At 37.0% G+C, this 15,981-nt stretch overlaps 1 protein-coding gene across 2 annotated transcripts; it reads right to left on the reverse strand.

Annotated features, from left to right (window-relative positions):
* Positions 1 to 2,194: 2,194 nt before the first annotated feature.
* On the reverse strand, positions 2,195 to 13,268 carry LOC132191496 (probable arabinosyltransferase ARAD1). 2 transcript variants are annotated; one of them, XM_059606535.1, is made up of 3 exons: positions 12,754 to 13,268; positions 11,678 to 12,668; positions 2,195 to 3,011 (listed from the first exon to the last, which is right to left on the reverse strand). In XM_059606535.1, exons 2-3 carry the CDS (start codon positions 12,659 to 12,661, stop codon positions 2,457 to 2,459), a joined length of 1,539 nt encoding a protein of 512 aa, XP_059462518.1. In that variant the 5' UTR covers positions 12,662 to 12,668; positions 12,754 to 13,268; the 3' UTR covers positions 2,195 to 2,456. The 2 variants fall into 2 exon arrangements, with proteins under 2 accessions (XP_059462518.1, XP_059462517.1); XM_059606534.1 differs by having other exon boundaries at positions 11,678 to 13,268.
* Positions 13,269 to 15,981: the final 2,713 nt, after the last annotated feature.

Below are 15,981 nucleotides of genomic sequence, written 5' to 3' on the forward strand. Positions count from 1 at the left end.
AGCTTTTATGATCCATATAGATCTCGCACTTTTCTCCATACAAGTAGTGCTTCCAGATCTTTAAAGCAAACACGACTTCTACCAACTCCAAGTCGTGTGTGGGATAGTTATGCTCATAAGTCTTTAGTTGGCGTGAAGCGTAAGCAATAACATTGCCGTTTTACATAAGCACGCACCCTAATCCCTTCTTAGAGGCGTTGCTATACACTACGAAATTGCTAGATTCCATAGATAATGCCAACACTGGAGCAGTTATCAAGCGCTTCTTCAGCTCTTGAAAACTTTTCTCACACTCGTCCATCCAAACAAAGCAGTAAGTGGTCCGAATAGCTTCGAGACACCCTTGATAAAGCGTCGATAGTAACCAACGAGTCCTAAGAAACTTTGAATCTCGAATATGCTGGTTGGCCTAGTCCAATCCACCACTGCCTTTACCTTTTCCAAGTCAACTGCTACACTTTCTCCAGAAATCACGTGTTCGAGGAAAGATACGCTATCCAACCAGAACTCCCATTTCTCGAGTTTAGCATAGAGCTGCTCCCTTTGAAGCCTCTCTAATGCCTTCCGTAGATGCTCCTTGTGCTCCTCTGACAAATCTTATTATTTTTCAACATTGTAAAACAATCCAAATCTTAAGACTGAGCAGTGGGCCGGTTTTGGTTAAGAACCGGCCAACTAGTCATATCCGCCCACCACCCATAAGGATTTTTCACCCATAATCCCTAGTGGGCAGGTGGCTTTTAAACCATCAGCCAATTGACGAGCAGATAACACTTCTTTGATGCAGAATAATTGCCCACTCTCTCGCCCATTCAAAATTTTATTATTATTATTATTATTTTTTTTTTTTTTTTTGGTTGTCGACCCATCCAAAAAAAGAAAATAAAATAAAATTGTTAAGTGCTCTTTTGGTACTTTCGGGTGTAAGAAAAGAGAAAAAAAGACATTTATTTCTCTCATTTAAATTTTAGAAAATAATATAGACTTAAGACGAGAGAATTTTTCAAAAAAATATCTCAACAAAAGCAGTCATAGTTTTCGAAGCCCTGTTCGGTTGAAGCACATATTCCCATGCTTGATTCTCCCTTTCTCGTCCAACGGTAAAATCCTCTCAAATTTGTGAATCCCAATTTTGCATCTAATGGATTGAAACATGCCACGTCTTCAAAATCTAATTTTCAAATTATTTTGAAGGAAAATTCGTAAAGAACTCCTGAATTACTGCAAGTTTTGAAATGACCCCTATAAATTTTAAAAATTTCTTCAAACTTTCAATTTGATGCAATTTATCCCTCTGTCAATTTTTACCGTTAAACCCTTATGAAAACTCTTAAAAAGACAAAATTATCTTTCGATTTTCATTTTTTTTTAAAAATAAAATAAAAAAAAAGGTCACAAGGTGGCCCAACCACGGGTCACCTTGTGATTTTAATTTTTTGATAATACATTTATTCTTTTAATTATTAATTTGAAATTTTATAAAAAAGTCAATGGTATAATAGTCAATTTATCACTTTTAACGTTTAAAAATTGACAAAGAAACTAAATTGAAAGTTCAAAGGATAAAATTTAGAGTGTTTGAAATTGGGAAAAATACAAAATCAGTCCTTCTGGTTTACTTGATTTGCAATTAACTCATTGTAATATCAAAATGAACTTAAAGGTCCCTAAGGTATGCCAAAAAAATAATTTAGTCCCTATGGTCAAATTCCTTTCACTGACTTAACAGATTATGATAACATGAAACGTTAGAACCAATAAAATTGTGATACTTGTCATATTTAAGTCAGTGTCACATTAAAAAAATTTGTTAAATTAGTGGACGAAATTTGACTGTAGGGACTAAATTATTTTTTTGGCATACTTTGAGGATCTTTAAGTTCATTTTGATACAATGAGTAAATTGTAAATCGGGTAAACCACAAGGACTAAATTTTTTTTTTTCCCTCTTAAATTTAAGGAGATTTTTTCAAAACATGTGATAGTTCAGAGATTTAAAATAAAATTTTCCCTTATTTTAAACATATCTGTAAAAATCTGAAAATAAAGCAAGTAGGAAACATTGATGATGGATCCTACAATTCTCTCCAATGTTTGCGAGCATTTTTATTGAATTTTTCAAATAAAAATTAAATTTAAAGAGATACATTTTTTTTTTAAAAAAAAAAAGTTCAAGCATTTTATTTCTTTTTCGTAAATACATTTGCTAGCTTCATTTCGGTTAATAAGTACTGAATTTCACTTTTTACTTTTTACTACAAAGTACAAGGCCGTCAACTTAACACATTTCTACTCCCCCTTTTTTACCCCTTCCCCCCATTGACAAGCAAGTTACAAGGTCAGTCCCCAAAATTGTACATTCTACTTCTGACATTGCTGAAGAGGCACAACCCAATACTCTGCAATATCCAAAACTCTAAAAATGCCACAGCCCCAAAGAATGTTAATTTCCTTTCTCACCAAAAATTACTAGGTGATGGTATCAATCTTAGCCCCCTGTCGGAGCGGGAAAGAGAACGAGAGAACCGCCTAGACTTGTGCAACTTCATTCTGATAGCGGGAACCTTGCGCGCAACAGCCTGCCATATCATTTGGACTGCATCACCCTCCTTCGAGGGGTACTGAAATTCATAGAGGTTTTCAACCTCTTTCAACTTCTGCCACATTCTGGTCCATTCATCCTTCCTAATACCCCTGATGAGATTTAAGAGGAATTTTTCTTTGAGAGCATCCCTTGAACGAACAAATATGCAGAACTGGGAATAGTCAACAACATCCTCATAAGGGAGCTCGATATCGTCGCTGATGATGACTGGGACACAGTGGCTAGCAATGGCATCAAAGAGGCGGTTCGATGAGGGGGTGTCGCCTGCTATATTGAGGCAGAACTTTGAAGAGTGCATTCCCTGGGTAGCTTTCTTAATTCCATCCTTTTGAACGCTTCCAAATGCAAAATGCACATCCTTCTCATCCTTCAAAAGATAAAATAACTCTTGCCGAACAAAGCCTCCCTGTGTATGAGAAACTCAAGAATTAAGAATCTTGAATAAGTTGGAAACAAGAAACCCAAAGTAAACAAAGAATATGCAAAATAAACAAAAGACAAATGATTGAATCACTTGATCATACAATCTTCAGGAACCAATAACTGACATTCATTAGGATTCTGTCAAATACATGGCAACCAAACAAAATTAAATTATAAAAACAGTCCTAAATGACATTCTTAGATCAGCAGACAACATTTCAATCATGTGAGACTAGAGAAATTGATGGAACCCCACAACTAATGCTAGAAATATATTGATAATAATGACTTCTTTCGGGTAGGAGAGACCACAATAACTTCTTTCGGGTAGGAGATACCACAAACTCCAATTAGGGATGGAGGAAAATCACAATGTTTATTAATCTCTTCATGAAAATAAACTACAGCTATGATCCCCTATTTATAAGATAAGGAATCCAAGTAAAAGAAGAACTAGAGAGACTAATTAATAAAGGACTCCAACATAAACTAGGACTCAAACTTAAGCTTGGAATATAGACTCCTTATTGTAGTAGTAGACCTTTCTCCTTGTCCTAGAAGAACAAGTAGACAAGTCCCTTAATTGCCAACCCTCAATTGCCACGTGAGACCTAGGTGGCATTGGTTTTCCATCATTCGCCCCTTCTTGAAGGGGAACCTTGTCCGCAAGGTTGATGCTAAAGAGAAATTAATGGTCTCTCATTGTCGCCCAACTTCTCCTTATTGGCATCAAGGTCTTTCAATCCTAATTCCGCTATGTATGCTTCAATAAAAAATGCTTGAGGGACTTGACATCTATGGCCAGGAGCAAATTTTTCATTACAATTAAAACAAAGACCCTTCTCCCTTCGTTTTTGGATCTCTTCCCAAGAAAGTCTCTTGGCTGAACTTGATGGTGTTACACGTGAATTAGTGGCCATAGTAGAGTTGTGCGGTGTTTCCTCTAGCTCGGAGACATTGGATTGTCGTGGATTTTCAGGCAGTTGATTTCTTCTTTGTTTGTTGACCGTCTCATCTCTCATACGGGCTAATTCAATTGCATTTCGAAGAGTGCACGGTTTGAACATCCTCACTCCCGCCCTAATCTCTTCCTTAACTCCTCCAAGAAAGGTTCCCACTAGTGCCTTTTGAGGCCATCCACTTACACGGTTTGCAAGTCGTTCAAACTCACATTGATATTCTCTCAACGTGCCGTGTTGCTGGATTCTTGACAGCGCTTCATCATAATCTTCTATTTCGGTATGCCCGAAACGGACAATTAAGTCCTTCTCAAATACTTCCCAAGTGATTGCAATCTTCTTCTCCAGATATACCTTCTTCATCCATTGGCACCATTGGTTGGCTTCCCCTTCTAAGTGAAAGGCAACCAATGTCACCCGTTGCTCATCGGCCGTTCGTTGGTAGTCGAAATATTGCACTACCCGATCTAATCAAACTGTGGGATCATCCCCTGAATAGCAAGGAAAATCCAACTTGGCTGGGCGCAGTGCAGTTGAATGGATCTCGCCCCCGATCCCCGGCCCACTCGAGTGGCCGAAGTTCCCCTCAACTGATTACGATGATGCGGAGTGGTTTTGGGAGATGAAGTCCTTAAGCTCCTGGAAGGATATTTCATTTTTGACTCTGTGACCATATTTTTCATTCCTTCTTTCAGCTCCAAAATCTCAACTTCCAGCTTTTCGATACGATCCTTATTGGTCGCCATGTCTCTGATACCACGTTGATGGAACCCCACAACTAATATTAGAAATATATTGATAATAATGACTCCTTTCGGGTAGGAGAGACCACAATAACTCCTTTCGAGTAGGAGAGAGCACAAACTCCAATTAGGGATGGAGGAAAACCACAATGTCTATTAATCTCTTCATGAAAATAAACTACAGCTATGATCCCCTATTTATAAGATAAGGAATCCAAGTAAAAGAAGGACTAGAAAGACTAATTAATAAAGGACTCCAACATAAACTAGGACTCAGACTTAAACTTGGAATATAGACTCCTTATTGTACTAGTAGACCTTTCTCCTTGTCCTAGAAAAACAAGTAGACAAGTCTCTTAATTGCCAACCCTCAATTGCCACGTGAGACCTAGGTGGCATTGATTCTCCATCATTCACCCCTCCTTGAAGGGGAACCTTGTCCGCAAGGTTGATGCTAAAGAGAAATTAATGATCTCTCGTTGTTGCCCAACTTCTCCTTATTGGCATCAAGGTCTTTCAATCCTAATTCTGGTATGTATGCTTCAATAAAAACGCCTGAGGGACTTGACATCTATGGCCAGGAGCAAATTTTTCATTACAATTAAAACAAAGACCCTTCTCCCTTCGTTTTTGCATCTCTTCCCAAGAAAGTCTCTTGGCTGGACCTGATGGTGTTACATGTGAATTAGTGGCCATAGTAGAGTTGTGCGGTGTTTCCTCTAGCTCGGAGACATTGGACTATTGTGGATTTTCGGGCAGTTGATTTCTTCTTTGTTTGTTGACCGACTCATCTCTCATACGGGCTAATTCAATTGCATCTCGAAGAGTGCGCGGTTTGAACATTCTCACTCCCACCCTAATCTCTTCACTCCTCCAAGAAGGGTTCCCACAAGTGCCTTTTGAGGCCATCCACTTACACTGTTTGCAAGTTGTTCACAGTCACATTGATATTCTCTCAACGTGCCGTGTTGCTGGATTCTTGACAGCGCTTCATCATAATCTTCTATTTCGGTAGGCCCGAAACGGACAATTAACTCCTTCTCAAATACTTCCCAAGTGATTGCAATCTTCTCCTCCAGATATACCTTCTTCATCCATTGCCACCATTGGTTGGCTTCCCCTTCTAAGTGAAAGGCAGCCAATGTCACTCGTTGCTCATCGGCCGTTCGTTGGTAGTCGAAATATTGCACTACCCGATCTAACCAAACTGTGGGATCATCCCCTGAAAATCGAGGAAAATCCAACTTGGCTGGGCGCGGTGCAATTGAATGGATCTCACCCCCGATCCCCTTGGGCCCACTCGAGTGGCCAAAGTTCCCCTCGACTGATTGCGATGATGACCCCTTCTCACAGTTGTGCTTTAATGAGGCGGAGTGGTTTTGGGAGATGAAGTCCTTAAGCTCCTGGAAGGATGTTTCATTTTTGACTCTATGACCATATTTTTCATTCCTTCTTTCAGCTCCAAAATCTCAGCTTCTAGCTTTTCGATACAATCCTTATTGGTCGCCATGTCTCTGATACCACGTTGATGGAACCCCACAACTAATACTAGAAATATATTGATAATAATGACTTCTTTCGGGTAGGAGAAACTACAATAACTCCCTTCGGGTAGGAGAGACCACAAACTCCAATTAGAGATGGAGGAAAACCACAATGTTTATTAATCTCTTCATGAAAATAAACTAGAGCTATGATCCCCTATTTATAAGATAAGGAAACCAAGTAAAAGAATGACTAGAAAGACTAATTAATAAAGGACTCCAACATAAACTAGGACTCAAACTTAAACTTGGAATATAGACTCCTTATTGCACTAGTAGACCTTTCTCCTTGTCCTAGAAGAACAAGTAGACAAGTCCCTTAATTGCCAACCCTCAATTGCCGCGTGAGACCTAGGTGGCATTGGTTCTCCATCAGAAATATACATTGAAAGAACGAGACAACATCTCAATCATGTGAGACAAAAGATATTTATACCAACAGAAAGAGATAACATTTCAACATGAGAGACAAAAGAAAAACAAAAGAAAACATCTTGTAGTTGATGATTTACCAAAGTGCTTCCACATGACTAGAAATTATAAGCCATTTTCTAAAATCTGTGCATAGGTTTACAGAAAAAGTTACCTATACTTATAGATAAACCAACCCAAAGACCAAGGCCATTTTGAAGAGGTTGTTGTAACAATATGCAACTTTAAGACTAGCCATGAAAAGTCAATCTCTATAAGATATGATGAAGGAGTTATCCCTTGCATTTTTTATTTTTATTTTTTTATGAATAATAATTTAAAGCATAAAACAAAGACAGAGCCCTTGTACATGAAGAGTATACAAGAGAAACAACCACCTTAAGTGTGTCAAAAATCCAAAAAGTTAACTAGAGCTAAAAGATTTGAAGAGGTGAATTAGGAACATAAATAATAGCCCAATCCAAAAGAGATCTCAAAAAGACAGATTTTAAATAAAGTGCATTAGATTCGTAGTCCTCAAGATGCTCAACATTATTAATGCAGAAATAACTTTCCACATAGCCTCTTTGGGATGCACACACCCTTGAGTCTTCCAGCAATGGAGCAGCTCTAGGATGTTGCTAGGCATAGCCTGAATAAATTGAGAACTGGGTTCCAAAGATCACTAGAGTACTCATAATGGATGACAGGTGATTACGTGTCACCTCATTCTTTTACCATAGGCAACACCAGTTTACAACGGTGAAACCTCATCTTCTAAAATTATCAACTATGAGGATTTAACTCAAAGCTGACGACCAAGTAAAGAGAGCAATGCGAGACGGTGACTTAACCTTCCAAAGACTTCTCCAGAAGAACAAACAAGGCTTTCCAGACTCCAGACTGTAAAGATTTATAATAGTTCTTCACTTCAAAAGCCATTATTGCTAGCTGGCATTCACAACATTCTATCCGCCTCCCCAGGATGGATTTTTTAGGAGTATAATAGATTAAGGAAAGAGTCCAGAAATTCCAGATCCAATTCAGGACTGCCCTGTTAAAACTCAGGTTCCAAAGAATAAAGGAACCTAAGGAATCTAAGTAATTTGACACCAATGCCTCTTTGTCCTGATCTATGGAATAAAGTTCTAGGAATAAAGACGTGAGCGTGGCTGTTTCACACCACACATTTGTCACATTATGCCAAAAGCAGATGCAAGAACCATCTTCAACATTAAGGAAACAAGATGGGAGAAATACCCCCACCATTCCTAATATTCTTTCAAAGGCACACCCCATAGGGCCCACAAACTTCCTCTAAACTCCAACCACTTCTCTGTAGCCCATACTTCTCTACCATCACCTCTCCATAAAGAATTCTTCTCTGGCATAAATTTCCAAAGCCATTTCCATAGTAGAGTTTTATTGAACAACATGAGATTTGTAACTCCCAACCACCCTCTAGAAACCGGGGAGCATATAATTTTCTAGTTCACTAGATGAAACTTTTTTTTTTTTGGATAACGTAGGAGAACTTTACTCAGATTAATTGCACGTCGCAAACGCATGCTGTACAACAATCCTCACCGTTAATCAAACTCCTACGGGTAACTGACCCCACTCGCCAGAACCAGCTACCAGGTAATTCAGGAGCTTTCACCCCTGACGGGCTAAGCAGTTTATCCTCATGCCCAGGAGGCATGAGGATAAACTTATGAATCTTATGCTAATCTTCTAGGCCATCCCAAAGAAAGTGTCCTTGGAGACTCCAATCTCCAAGCAATACCAATTGGTAAGGGAAAAGAGACAATAAATACGTAGGTAGACTGGATAACATACTATTGATTAGAGTTAGGTGCCCCCCCAAGACAAATAGATCTTCTTTCAACTAGCATATCTTTTTTCCATCTTTTCAACTACTCCCTCCCAAATAGTTTTTGACTTAAAAGGAGAACCCAAAGGAAGTCTAAAATATTTCAAGGGAAGAGATACTATAATTGAGAATGTCAACCAGCTCTTCTTGATGTGTAACCACTCCCTACCGCGACTAATTCAGATTTTCGAAGGTTGACTTTTAAGCCTGAAATGGCCTCAAAACACACTAGAATCTGACACAAATTATAGATTTGATCACGATCTGCACAGATAATAAGTGTATCATCTTTAAAGAGATGATGAGATACATGTAGGGAGGCAGCGTTTTGGGTGGCTACCAGGAAACCAATTAATGGATTTCATAATTAGATTAGATCCATAGCCAGAATGCTGCAGATAATATGGAAAACCTATCATTTATTATTTTGCTTCATTACTGAGTATATAAATTCATGAGAGGTCAGGAAGGGTTCATCCCAAATATGCACATGGCACAAGGGAATCCAAACAGATAAAGCAAAAGTTTGATAATGGCACATTTTAAGCAGAAATTGAAGCAAAAGGGGCAATGATCCAACGTTCAATTTGACAAAACGTGAATAAGTAAACAAAAATAGAAGGATCCTAACAAATCTCTAGACCACTAGCCAACTATAAATCATAGTTAACCGAGCATCCATTTTGAACGTAGTAAAAACAGTTTCAGATCTCCCCACACCCACTGATTATGTGATCCAGGGTTAGAAACCATGGATATGAATAATTATGTAGCCCTCCTCCCAATCAAAAATAGAGCAGAATTCACTTACAAACCCCCACTTTGACCACCTCTTTACACAAGAATGTTCACATCCCTCCTCAGCTCAACCTTATATATCTTCTCAATAGAGTTCCCAATGAATGTCAGACAAGACTACAAGTGTGCAACCTCATATACCTTCTCAACAAGGAGTCTTTTGAATTTAGGAATTAATATCTCTCCTATCATTCTAGATAAGTGAATCTGGTCACCTGTACATCATCCTTACCAATGGCAATGTAGAACTAAACTACAAGTGCACTCCTAGGGCAGCTTCCAAACCAATTCCATTCATGAAGACTGAAAAGAGATGAAGAGTAGAAATGATGGAGAGAGAGACGCAAAGGAGGGTGGGGAGAAAGAGGCAAAAGAAAAAAAACCCATCATCGCCACTAACCACAAACCTGTCCCCCAAAGATTAGCCTCAAAATCATAGCATAGTATTTTTCTATATCCCCAAAATATAAGGCAACATAAGAACTTTAGATTGGGGATATGACAAGCGTTAAGACAAAGAATTTTGAAGGGAGAAAAAAAGGTTGAGTACTGTGTCATAGGTCTCACCTTACAAACAGACAACACCAAATATTAACTTCTCATAGTTCTCCACTCTGGAGATAAGGATAAATGAGGGAAGAAATTACTCGGGGGTGGAACGGTATTTGAAAATGTTCCATACCTTTTTCAAGAGTGAAAATAGAATGAAAATGTATCTCAGATTTTTTTATTTTATTTTTTTTTTTTTATCCTATTCAGTTCACATAAGTCAACAATAAATAAAATCATAAGGACTGTCAATCACTAAGAAACACCAAACATGAGGCATGGATTCGATGTGATATGGGTATGACAATACAACAGCTCTTCGGACCCAAAGGAATGTTTGCACCCATGAGGTGTTGAACCTTGGACCTTGAAGGGATGATACCTTAAGACCAAGGCCTCCACCACTTGGGCCAACCCCTAGGGGTTAATAATACAATAGCTCTTGAAAAAACAAGATACATTCTTGTATATATATTATCTAAATTTTGTTTTTTATTTTTATTTTGAATATAAATAACAACCATTAAAGGCTAAAAGAGCATATTCAAAACTAACATTAGTGCAATAACATATAAGGAAGAAGCATTTTTTTTTTTGATAAGTGATAAGGAAGAAGCATATATTTCATATAAAGTAACAATCATCCAAGTTAGCTTTCATAGACATTTTTACACTATCCATAAATATCCCTAAAATAACATCAATCAATTTGCTATCAGTCCTTCAAATATTTAAGATAAAACATTTTGATCCCATTTCTAATATTTGACCCCAAATTGTTTTAAAATAACATTTAGAGCCCCCTTTTATTGAGATTTTCTTTTTTAATCTCAACTGTGTTCAGCAGTATCATCAAAGTGTCCAAAAAGTATCTGGCTTTAAAATTTGAGTTTTAATTTATGGACATGTATCAAACACATATTTTACCAAATCTGAATGCATCCATGTCCAATGTTAGAGAGAGAAACACCAAGGGAGTCCACCAAGAGTAAGTTAATATATATCTTAGTCCAAAGGCCTAAGCTAATGGGCTTGAGTCCACTTAGGTATATTAACCACTCACTTTCTTTATACTTTATTCATGTGGGACACAAACCTCACAAGTATACTCACAACATTCAATATGCATCAAACATGAATACTTTTGGAGTATCCATACTTCCTAACTTCCCATAATTTTTATTGTGGAGCTGCAGACAGGTGGGGGAAGCAATTACTTTGGAGTGGAATAGTATTAAAAATCTGTTTTACCTTTCAGAAGTGAAGTGGAACATAGATGTGTCTAGATATTTTTATAATCGTATTCAATTAACATAAATCAATCATAAATAAAATCATACAAAACTCTACATGTCATAATTCACCTTCCTTCTATAACAATCGCAATGAATTACATAAAAAACTAATGTCAGTACCATGCATGCAATGGACTAATAAATTCAGGGCTGCTTGATGAACCTTATAAAGGAAATAAGGAAACAAAGTTATGAACATAAGCTTTTGAAATTTTTTATTCAAGTATGCTATTGCTCTAACTAATGCCTTCCACGCCTGTTATAACTCAAGATTTGATTTGAAACTATGCAACTAAAATGGCTCACTTAAATAAAATATCAGATCATCATTTGCAGATTTTATATTTATACTTATATATCTTCTTAAAAAATTAGTTTCATTTCGAGCATGTAAACAGAATTACCAACCCAACTTTCCTACTACTGAAACTAAAAGAAGCAATTAACAAAGAGTATTTAAAGAGGAAGGGCACTTACAGCTTTTCTATATATTGCTCCTTGGAAGTATAGCAAAGTTGGACGGCTATCAAAATCAGAAGAGTCATTAACTTTTGATCTGATGACATGCTTGTAAGGTGCAATCACATCTTTCTCAACATTTGCTATGTTGGGAGGATACCTTCCAAAGTCCGCAAGTATAAATGTTGCAGGCCAGAGCTTCATCCTTGCATCTAAAAGGCTATTTGGATGATGGGCCACAATTAAGTGGTCATGTCCTCCTGACCTCTTCCATTCCTTCTGAGCAGTTAAGAACCTCACCAACTCCTCTTGTAGCAACTTGTTCCTGCTCTTTTTCTGGTGTGGGTCGGCCTTGGAATATCGGTTATAGCATAAAGAAGAAAAGAATGGTACAAATATAATATCAGCTTCACTGGAGTTGTGGACTCTTATTGCACTATGAGCATTTTGAGCTTCAGGGAGTTGAGAAGCGAGGAGATCCAAAGCAAGCCAATATTCTATACTGTGTTGCAAGTTCAACCCACCAGGATAATCAGGTATCTTAGATCGAATATCAGGCCAAACACTATCACCTTGAACCTTCCAATCTAAAAGCCCAAAATGAAATTTGGGGGGTAAATCATACATAAAAACCTTAAGAACTACTTTATTTTCTTTTTCCTGAGCTACAAGTAGTCCATTATTGGGATTGCATTTGACCTCATCTTTTGATTGGGTTATTGCATTTTCTGGGGGTGCTTCTTCTTCAATGTCCACAAGGATTGATCGATTTCCCGTCGAGGGTTCAACATCCTTTTGACTATGGGTTGTAGAATCCCCATTGTCACTTGTAGCAAGAAGCTTAGAATTAGGTAACAAATTATGGTCAATGTAGTGAGGATGACCAGTTGAACGCAGCACGAAAAACCAAGATAATATGAACATGACTGATATTATTGTGAACAAACAAAACAAAGAGTTCCGCGAAAAAATCCCCAGGGACGAGGTAGTCTTCTCAGCCATTGCAATACTAATCCCCAAAAACAAGTTTAGCAATGTGTTGCATGAATAGCCATTTCTAAATTGAAATAACGACAACCAACTTCAAGTGTTACCTCTTGGAGTGAATCCCGCGAGAGACAGATTCAAAATGATGAAATAGCCCATGAAACTACACCAAGCAGATCTCGCCAAGGTCACCGTCACCCATTCCTCTCCCTACATTGTCTACCAGAAGCAGAATGAGCCAATGTGAAAACGGACAAACGGGAAGGAGCCAATGCGAAAAAGAAAGCAAACCCAGAGGAAATAAAATCCAATCTGACAAAACCACCAAGAAAAAAGCACCCAAAATCCAAAAAAGGCTGAGAAAACCAGAGAAAGAGAAAATAGGTTCAATGGTGGATGACTGACTTGGAGGATGAAGAGAAAAGAAAATATAGTGTGGATTCGTAGCGTAGAGGAAAGAAAAGATGCATGGGACAGAGGTGGTTGTCGTTGTTGTTGTCGTTGTAATCGTCAATGGCGATGTTGTCGAAGGAAGAGCCCCTCTCTCTCTCTCTCTCTCTCACACACGCACTCGTACCAAGAGTTGGCTCGAAAGAAGCGTGGGAATAGGGTCGTCTCTGTGGAAGCGGGCTCTTTTGGTTCTAGTATTCTGGTGGAGTAAATTGGGTTAAATAATTGCTGCTTACTTTTAACTCAACCATAATTAATACATAACTCAGCTTTTTAAGGTAGAGCTCAAAGGGATGGATGGCTATCACTCATTCTTATCATTTTCGCCATATTTTTATCATAATTTGGTAACAATTCAATTACCTCCACAATTTCAAATACAATGCCAAAAAAATCCCTTCAAATCAAAATGAAATTACCAAAAAGCCTTTGAGGAAACATATTTTACAAAATATGAGGGAATCCAAATTCACATTGTCTCAATTGGAAGTGGGGGGACATTATCTATCTTCCATTTCACTTATCTTCATTACTTTAATGATAAATTTCACATACCCCTCAAACTATAACTCAATTAATAATGTCTACTTTAAACTTTCAATTGTAATAATATACTCTCAAACTACTAAAACATTGTTAATGTTTCTCTAAGGCTAGCAAAAAAATAAAAATGCCCTTATATATTTATCAATAAGACAAAAATACTTTTATAAATTCCAAAAAAATAAAAAAATAATAATGATTTTTTTTCAAAACGAAAATTTTAATTAAAAAAAGGAAAAAAATTTATTTTCTTTTAAAACGGGGATTTTTATTTTAAAAATTTATAAAATAAAAATAAAAACAAAAATTTTGAGTTTTTATAAAAAAAATATTGAATTTTTTAATTGTTTTCTTATAAAAAGGATTTTTTTTTTTTTTTTTTTGTAAGTTTTAGGTTTTTTCTAGAAGTTTTAATATTTTTTTGTTTTGTACTTTGTTAAGGGTAGTTTCGTCATTGGAGGGGAACATTGATAATATTTAAGTAGTTTGTGGGGACGTAGTCTCAATTGAAAGTTTTGAGAGGACAATGTCTATTAGGCAGTAGTTTGACGAATCATATTCTCTTCATTCCATTTTGGACTATAAGGTATCCAATTTATGGTTAGAATTTCTTCTTAAAAGTTCTAACGCCACAAATGGGACACGTGTCCTAGTAATAAAAATAATAATAAAATATTATTTAAGATAAAAAAAATTTTTTTAAAAAATTAATAAAAAAAAAAAAGGGTGGCTAGTCACCTCATCTTGGCCATAGGGGGTGGCAGGCCACCCCATTTTAGCTAGGAGTGGCTCAAGCCACCCCCAATGGCCGGCCAGGGGTGGCCAAACCACCCCCAAGAGCCTTGCGGGTGGCTCGGCCACCCCCATTAGGCCTAGGGGTGGTTCGGTCACCCCCAAGTGCCAACACATTATTATTATTATTATTATTTCGTTTGGCCCTTGGGGTTGGCCGAATCACCCCATACGCAACAGGAGTGGCCGAGCCATCCCCAAGGCTCTTGAGCTACCCCCTTTTTGCAAGATGGGGGTGGCCAACCATTAGGGGTGGCTTCCAGCTAAAATAGGGTGACTGGCCACTCCTATGGCCAAGATCAAGTGGCTTTTTTTTTTTTTTTTAATTTTAAATAATATATTTTTATTAGTGTGATATGTATCTTATTTGTGGCTTTAGAATTTATTCTATGACGTGGATACTTTTCAGTCTAAAATGGACTTGAGAGAATCCAGATCCCTAGGTTGAGTGGATATGTTGACTTTTCCCTTACTTTTAATAGTTTCTCTCACCTTAATTGGAAAAATCGTTGTTACTTTTGGTCATGTTGTTACGCATTATCGCCATTTGATAACATCCTTTTTTAAAATAATGCATTAGATTTATTTTATTTTAGCATTGTAATGTCATTTCATTAAATAATTTTCGTGGAATGGTGTTCATATTTCATCTGAAATAAATTGAAATTATTTTTACGGACAAAATAAAATACGGCTGCCAACCTATTTAACTAAATATATGTTTCATTAAAAAGTTATTAATGAAATTACATTACAAACCAAAAATACGGTGTCCAAGCTAAGGGAATAATCAAGTTCCGAAAACTGGAGGGGTTTATGATAGTGGATTTGTGAGTTAAAGGAATAAAAGCATTATTTTTATTTTTTTATTTTTTAGGTAAACCTCTTCTCATTCTATAAAATATTCAAAGTATAAAGTGCTTACCTCACAGAACATCAAGCTCTTCAGAACATAGACAAAAGCTATATAGTTATAAAGTCGTAAATACATTAAAAAATTTAACAATCAAATTGTATCAATGACCTCTGATCTCACTCATGTAAAAACTTTATTTATGGCATAAATCTGCTCTTAATAGACTAGATTTAAGACATAGGATGATCATATTTCTATAACAAAATTTTTTATTTAACCGGCCGTGAGAGATAAGCCCCTCACACTGAATATTATCCGTACTCAATTCGAAAGTCAGAACAACATAAACAAAAACAAAAAATGACAAACACACTACAAAAAAAAAGGGGTTTTCTGACGTGTGCTACAGTGTAATTTTTTTGCCACCTCAGCAATTTTCTGTCGTGTTATATATAAAACGTCAGAAAAATTTTTCCTGACGTTTTAAATGTTGGAGCGTCAGAAAAATATTACAAATTTGAAAAATTTAAAAATGATATAATTTCTGACGTTGCAAAATTTGCCACGTCAGAAAATTTCTGACGTGGCAGACCGCCACGTCAGAATTTTCTGACGTGGCAGACCGCCACGTCAGAATTTTCTGACGTGGCAAACTGCCACGTCAGAATTTTCTGACGTGGTGGTCTGCCACATC

Source organism: Corylus avellana, chromosome ca9 (genome assembly GCF_901000735.1).
Source record: "Corylus avellana chromosome ca9, CavTom2PMs-1.0".
In the NCBI taxonomy this organism is placed as follows: Eukaryota; Viridiplantae; Streptophyta; class Magnoliopsida; order Fagales; family Betulaceae; genus Corylus; species Corylus avellana.

What these genes read in the sequence shown, in the direction of transcription:
- LOC132191496 (XM_059606535.1), bottom strand. Translation starts at nt 12,661, where the DNA reads ATGGCTGAGAAGACTACCTCGTCCCTGGGGATTTTTTCGCGGAACTCT. An exon ending in GAGCAATATATAGAAAAGCT is followed by an intron (nt 3,012 to 11,677) that starts GTAAGTGCCCTT and finishes TCTCATACACAG; the next exon opens with GGAGGCTTTGTTCGGCAAGA.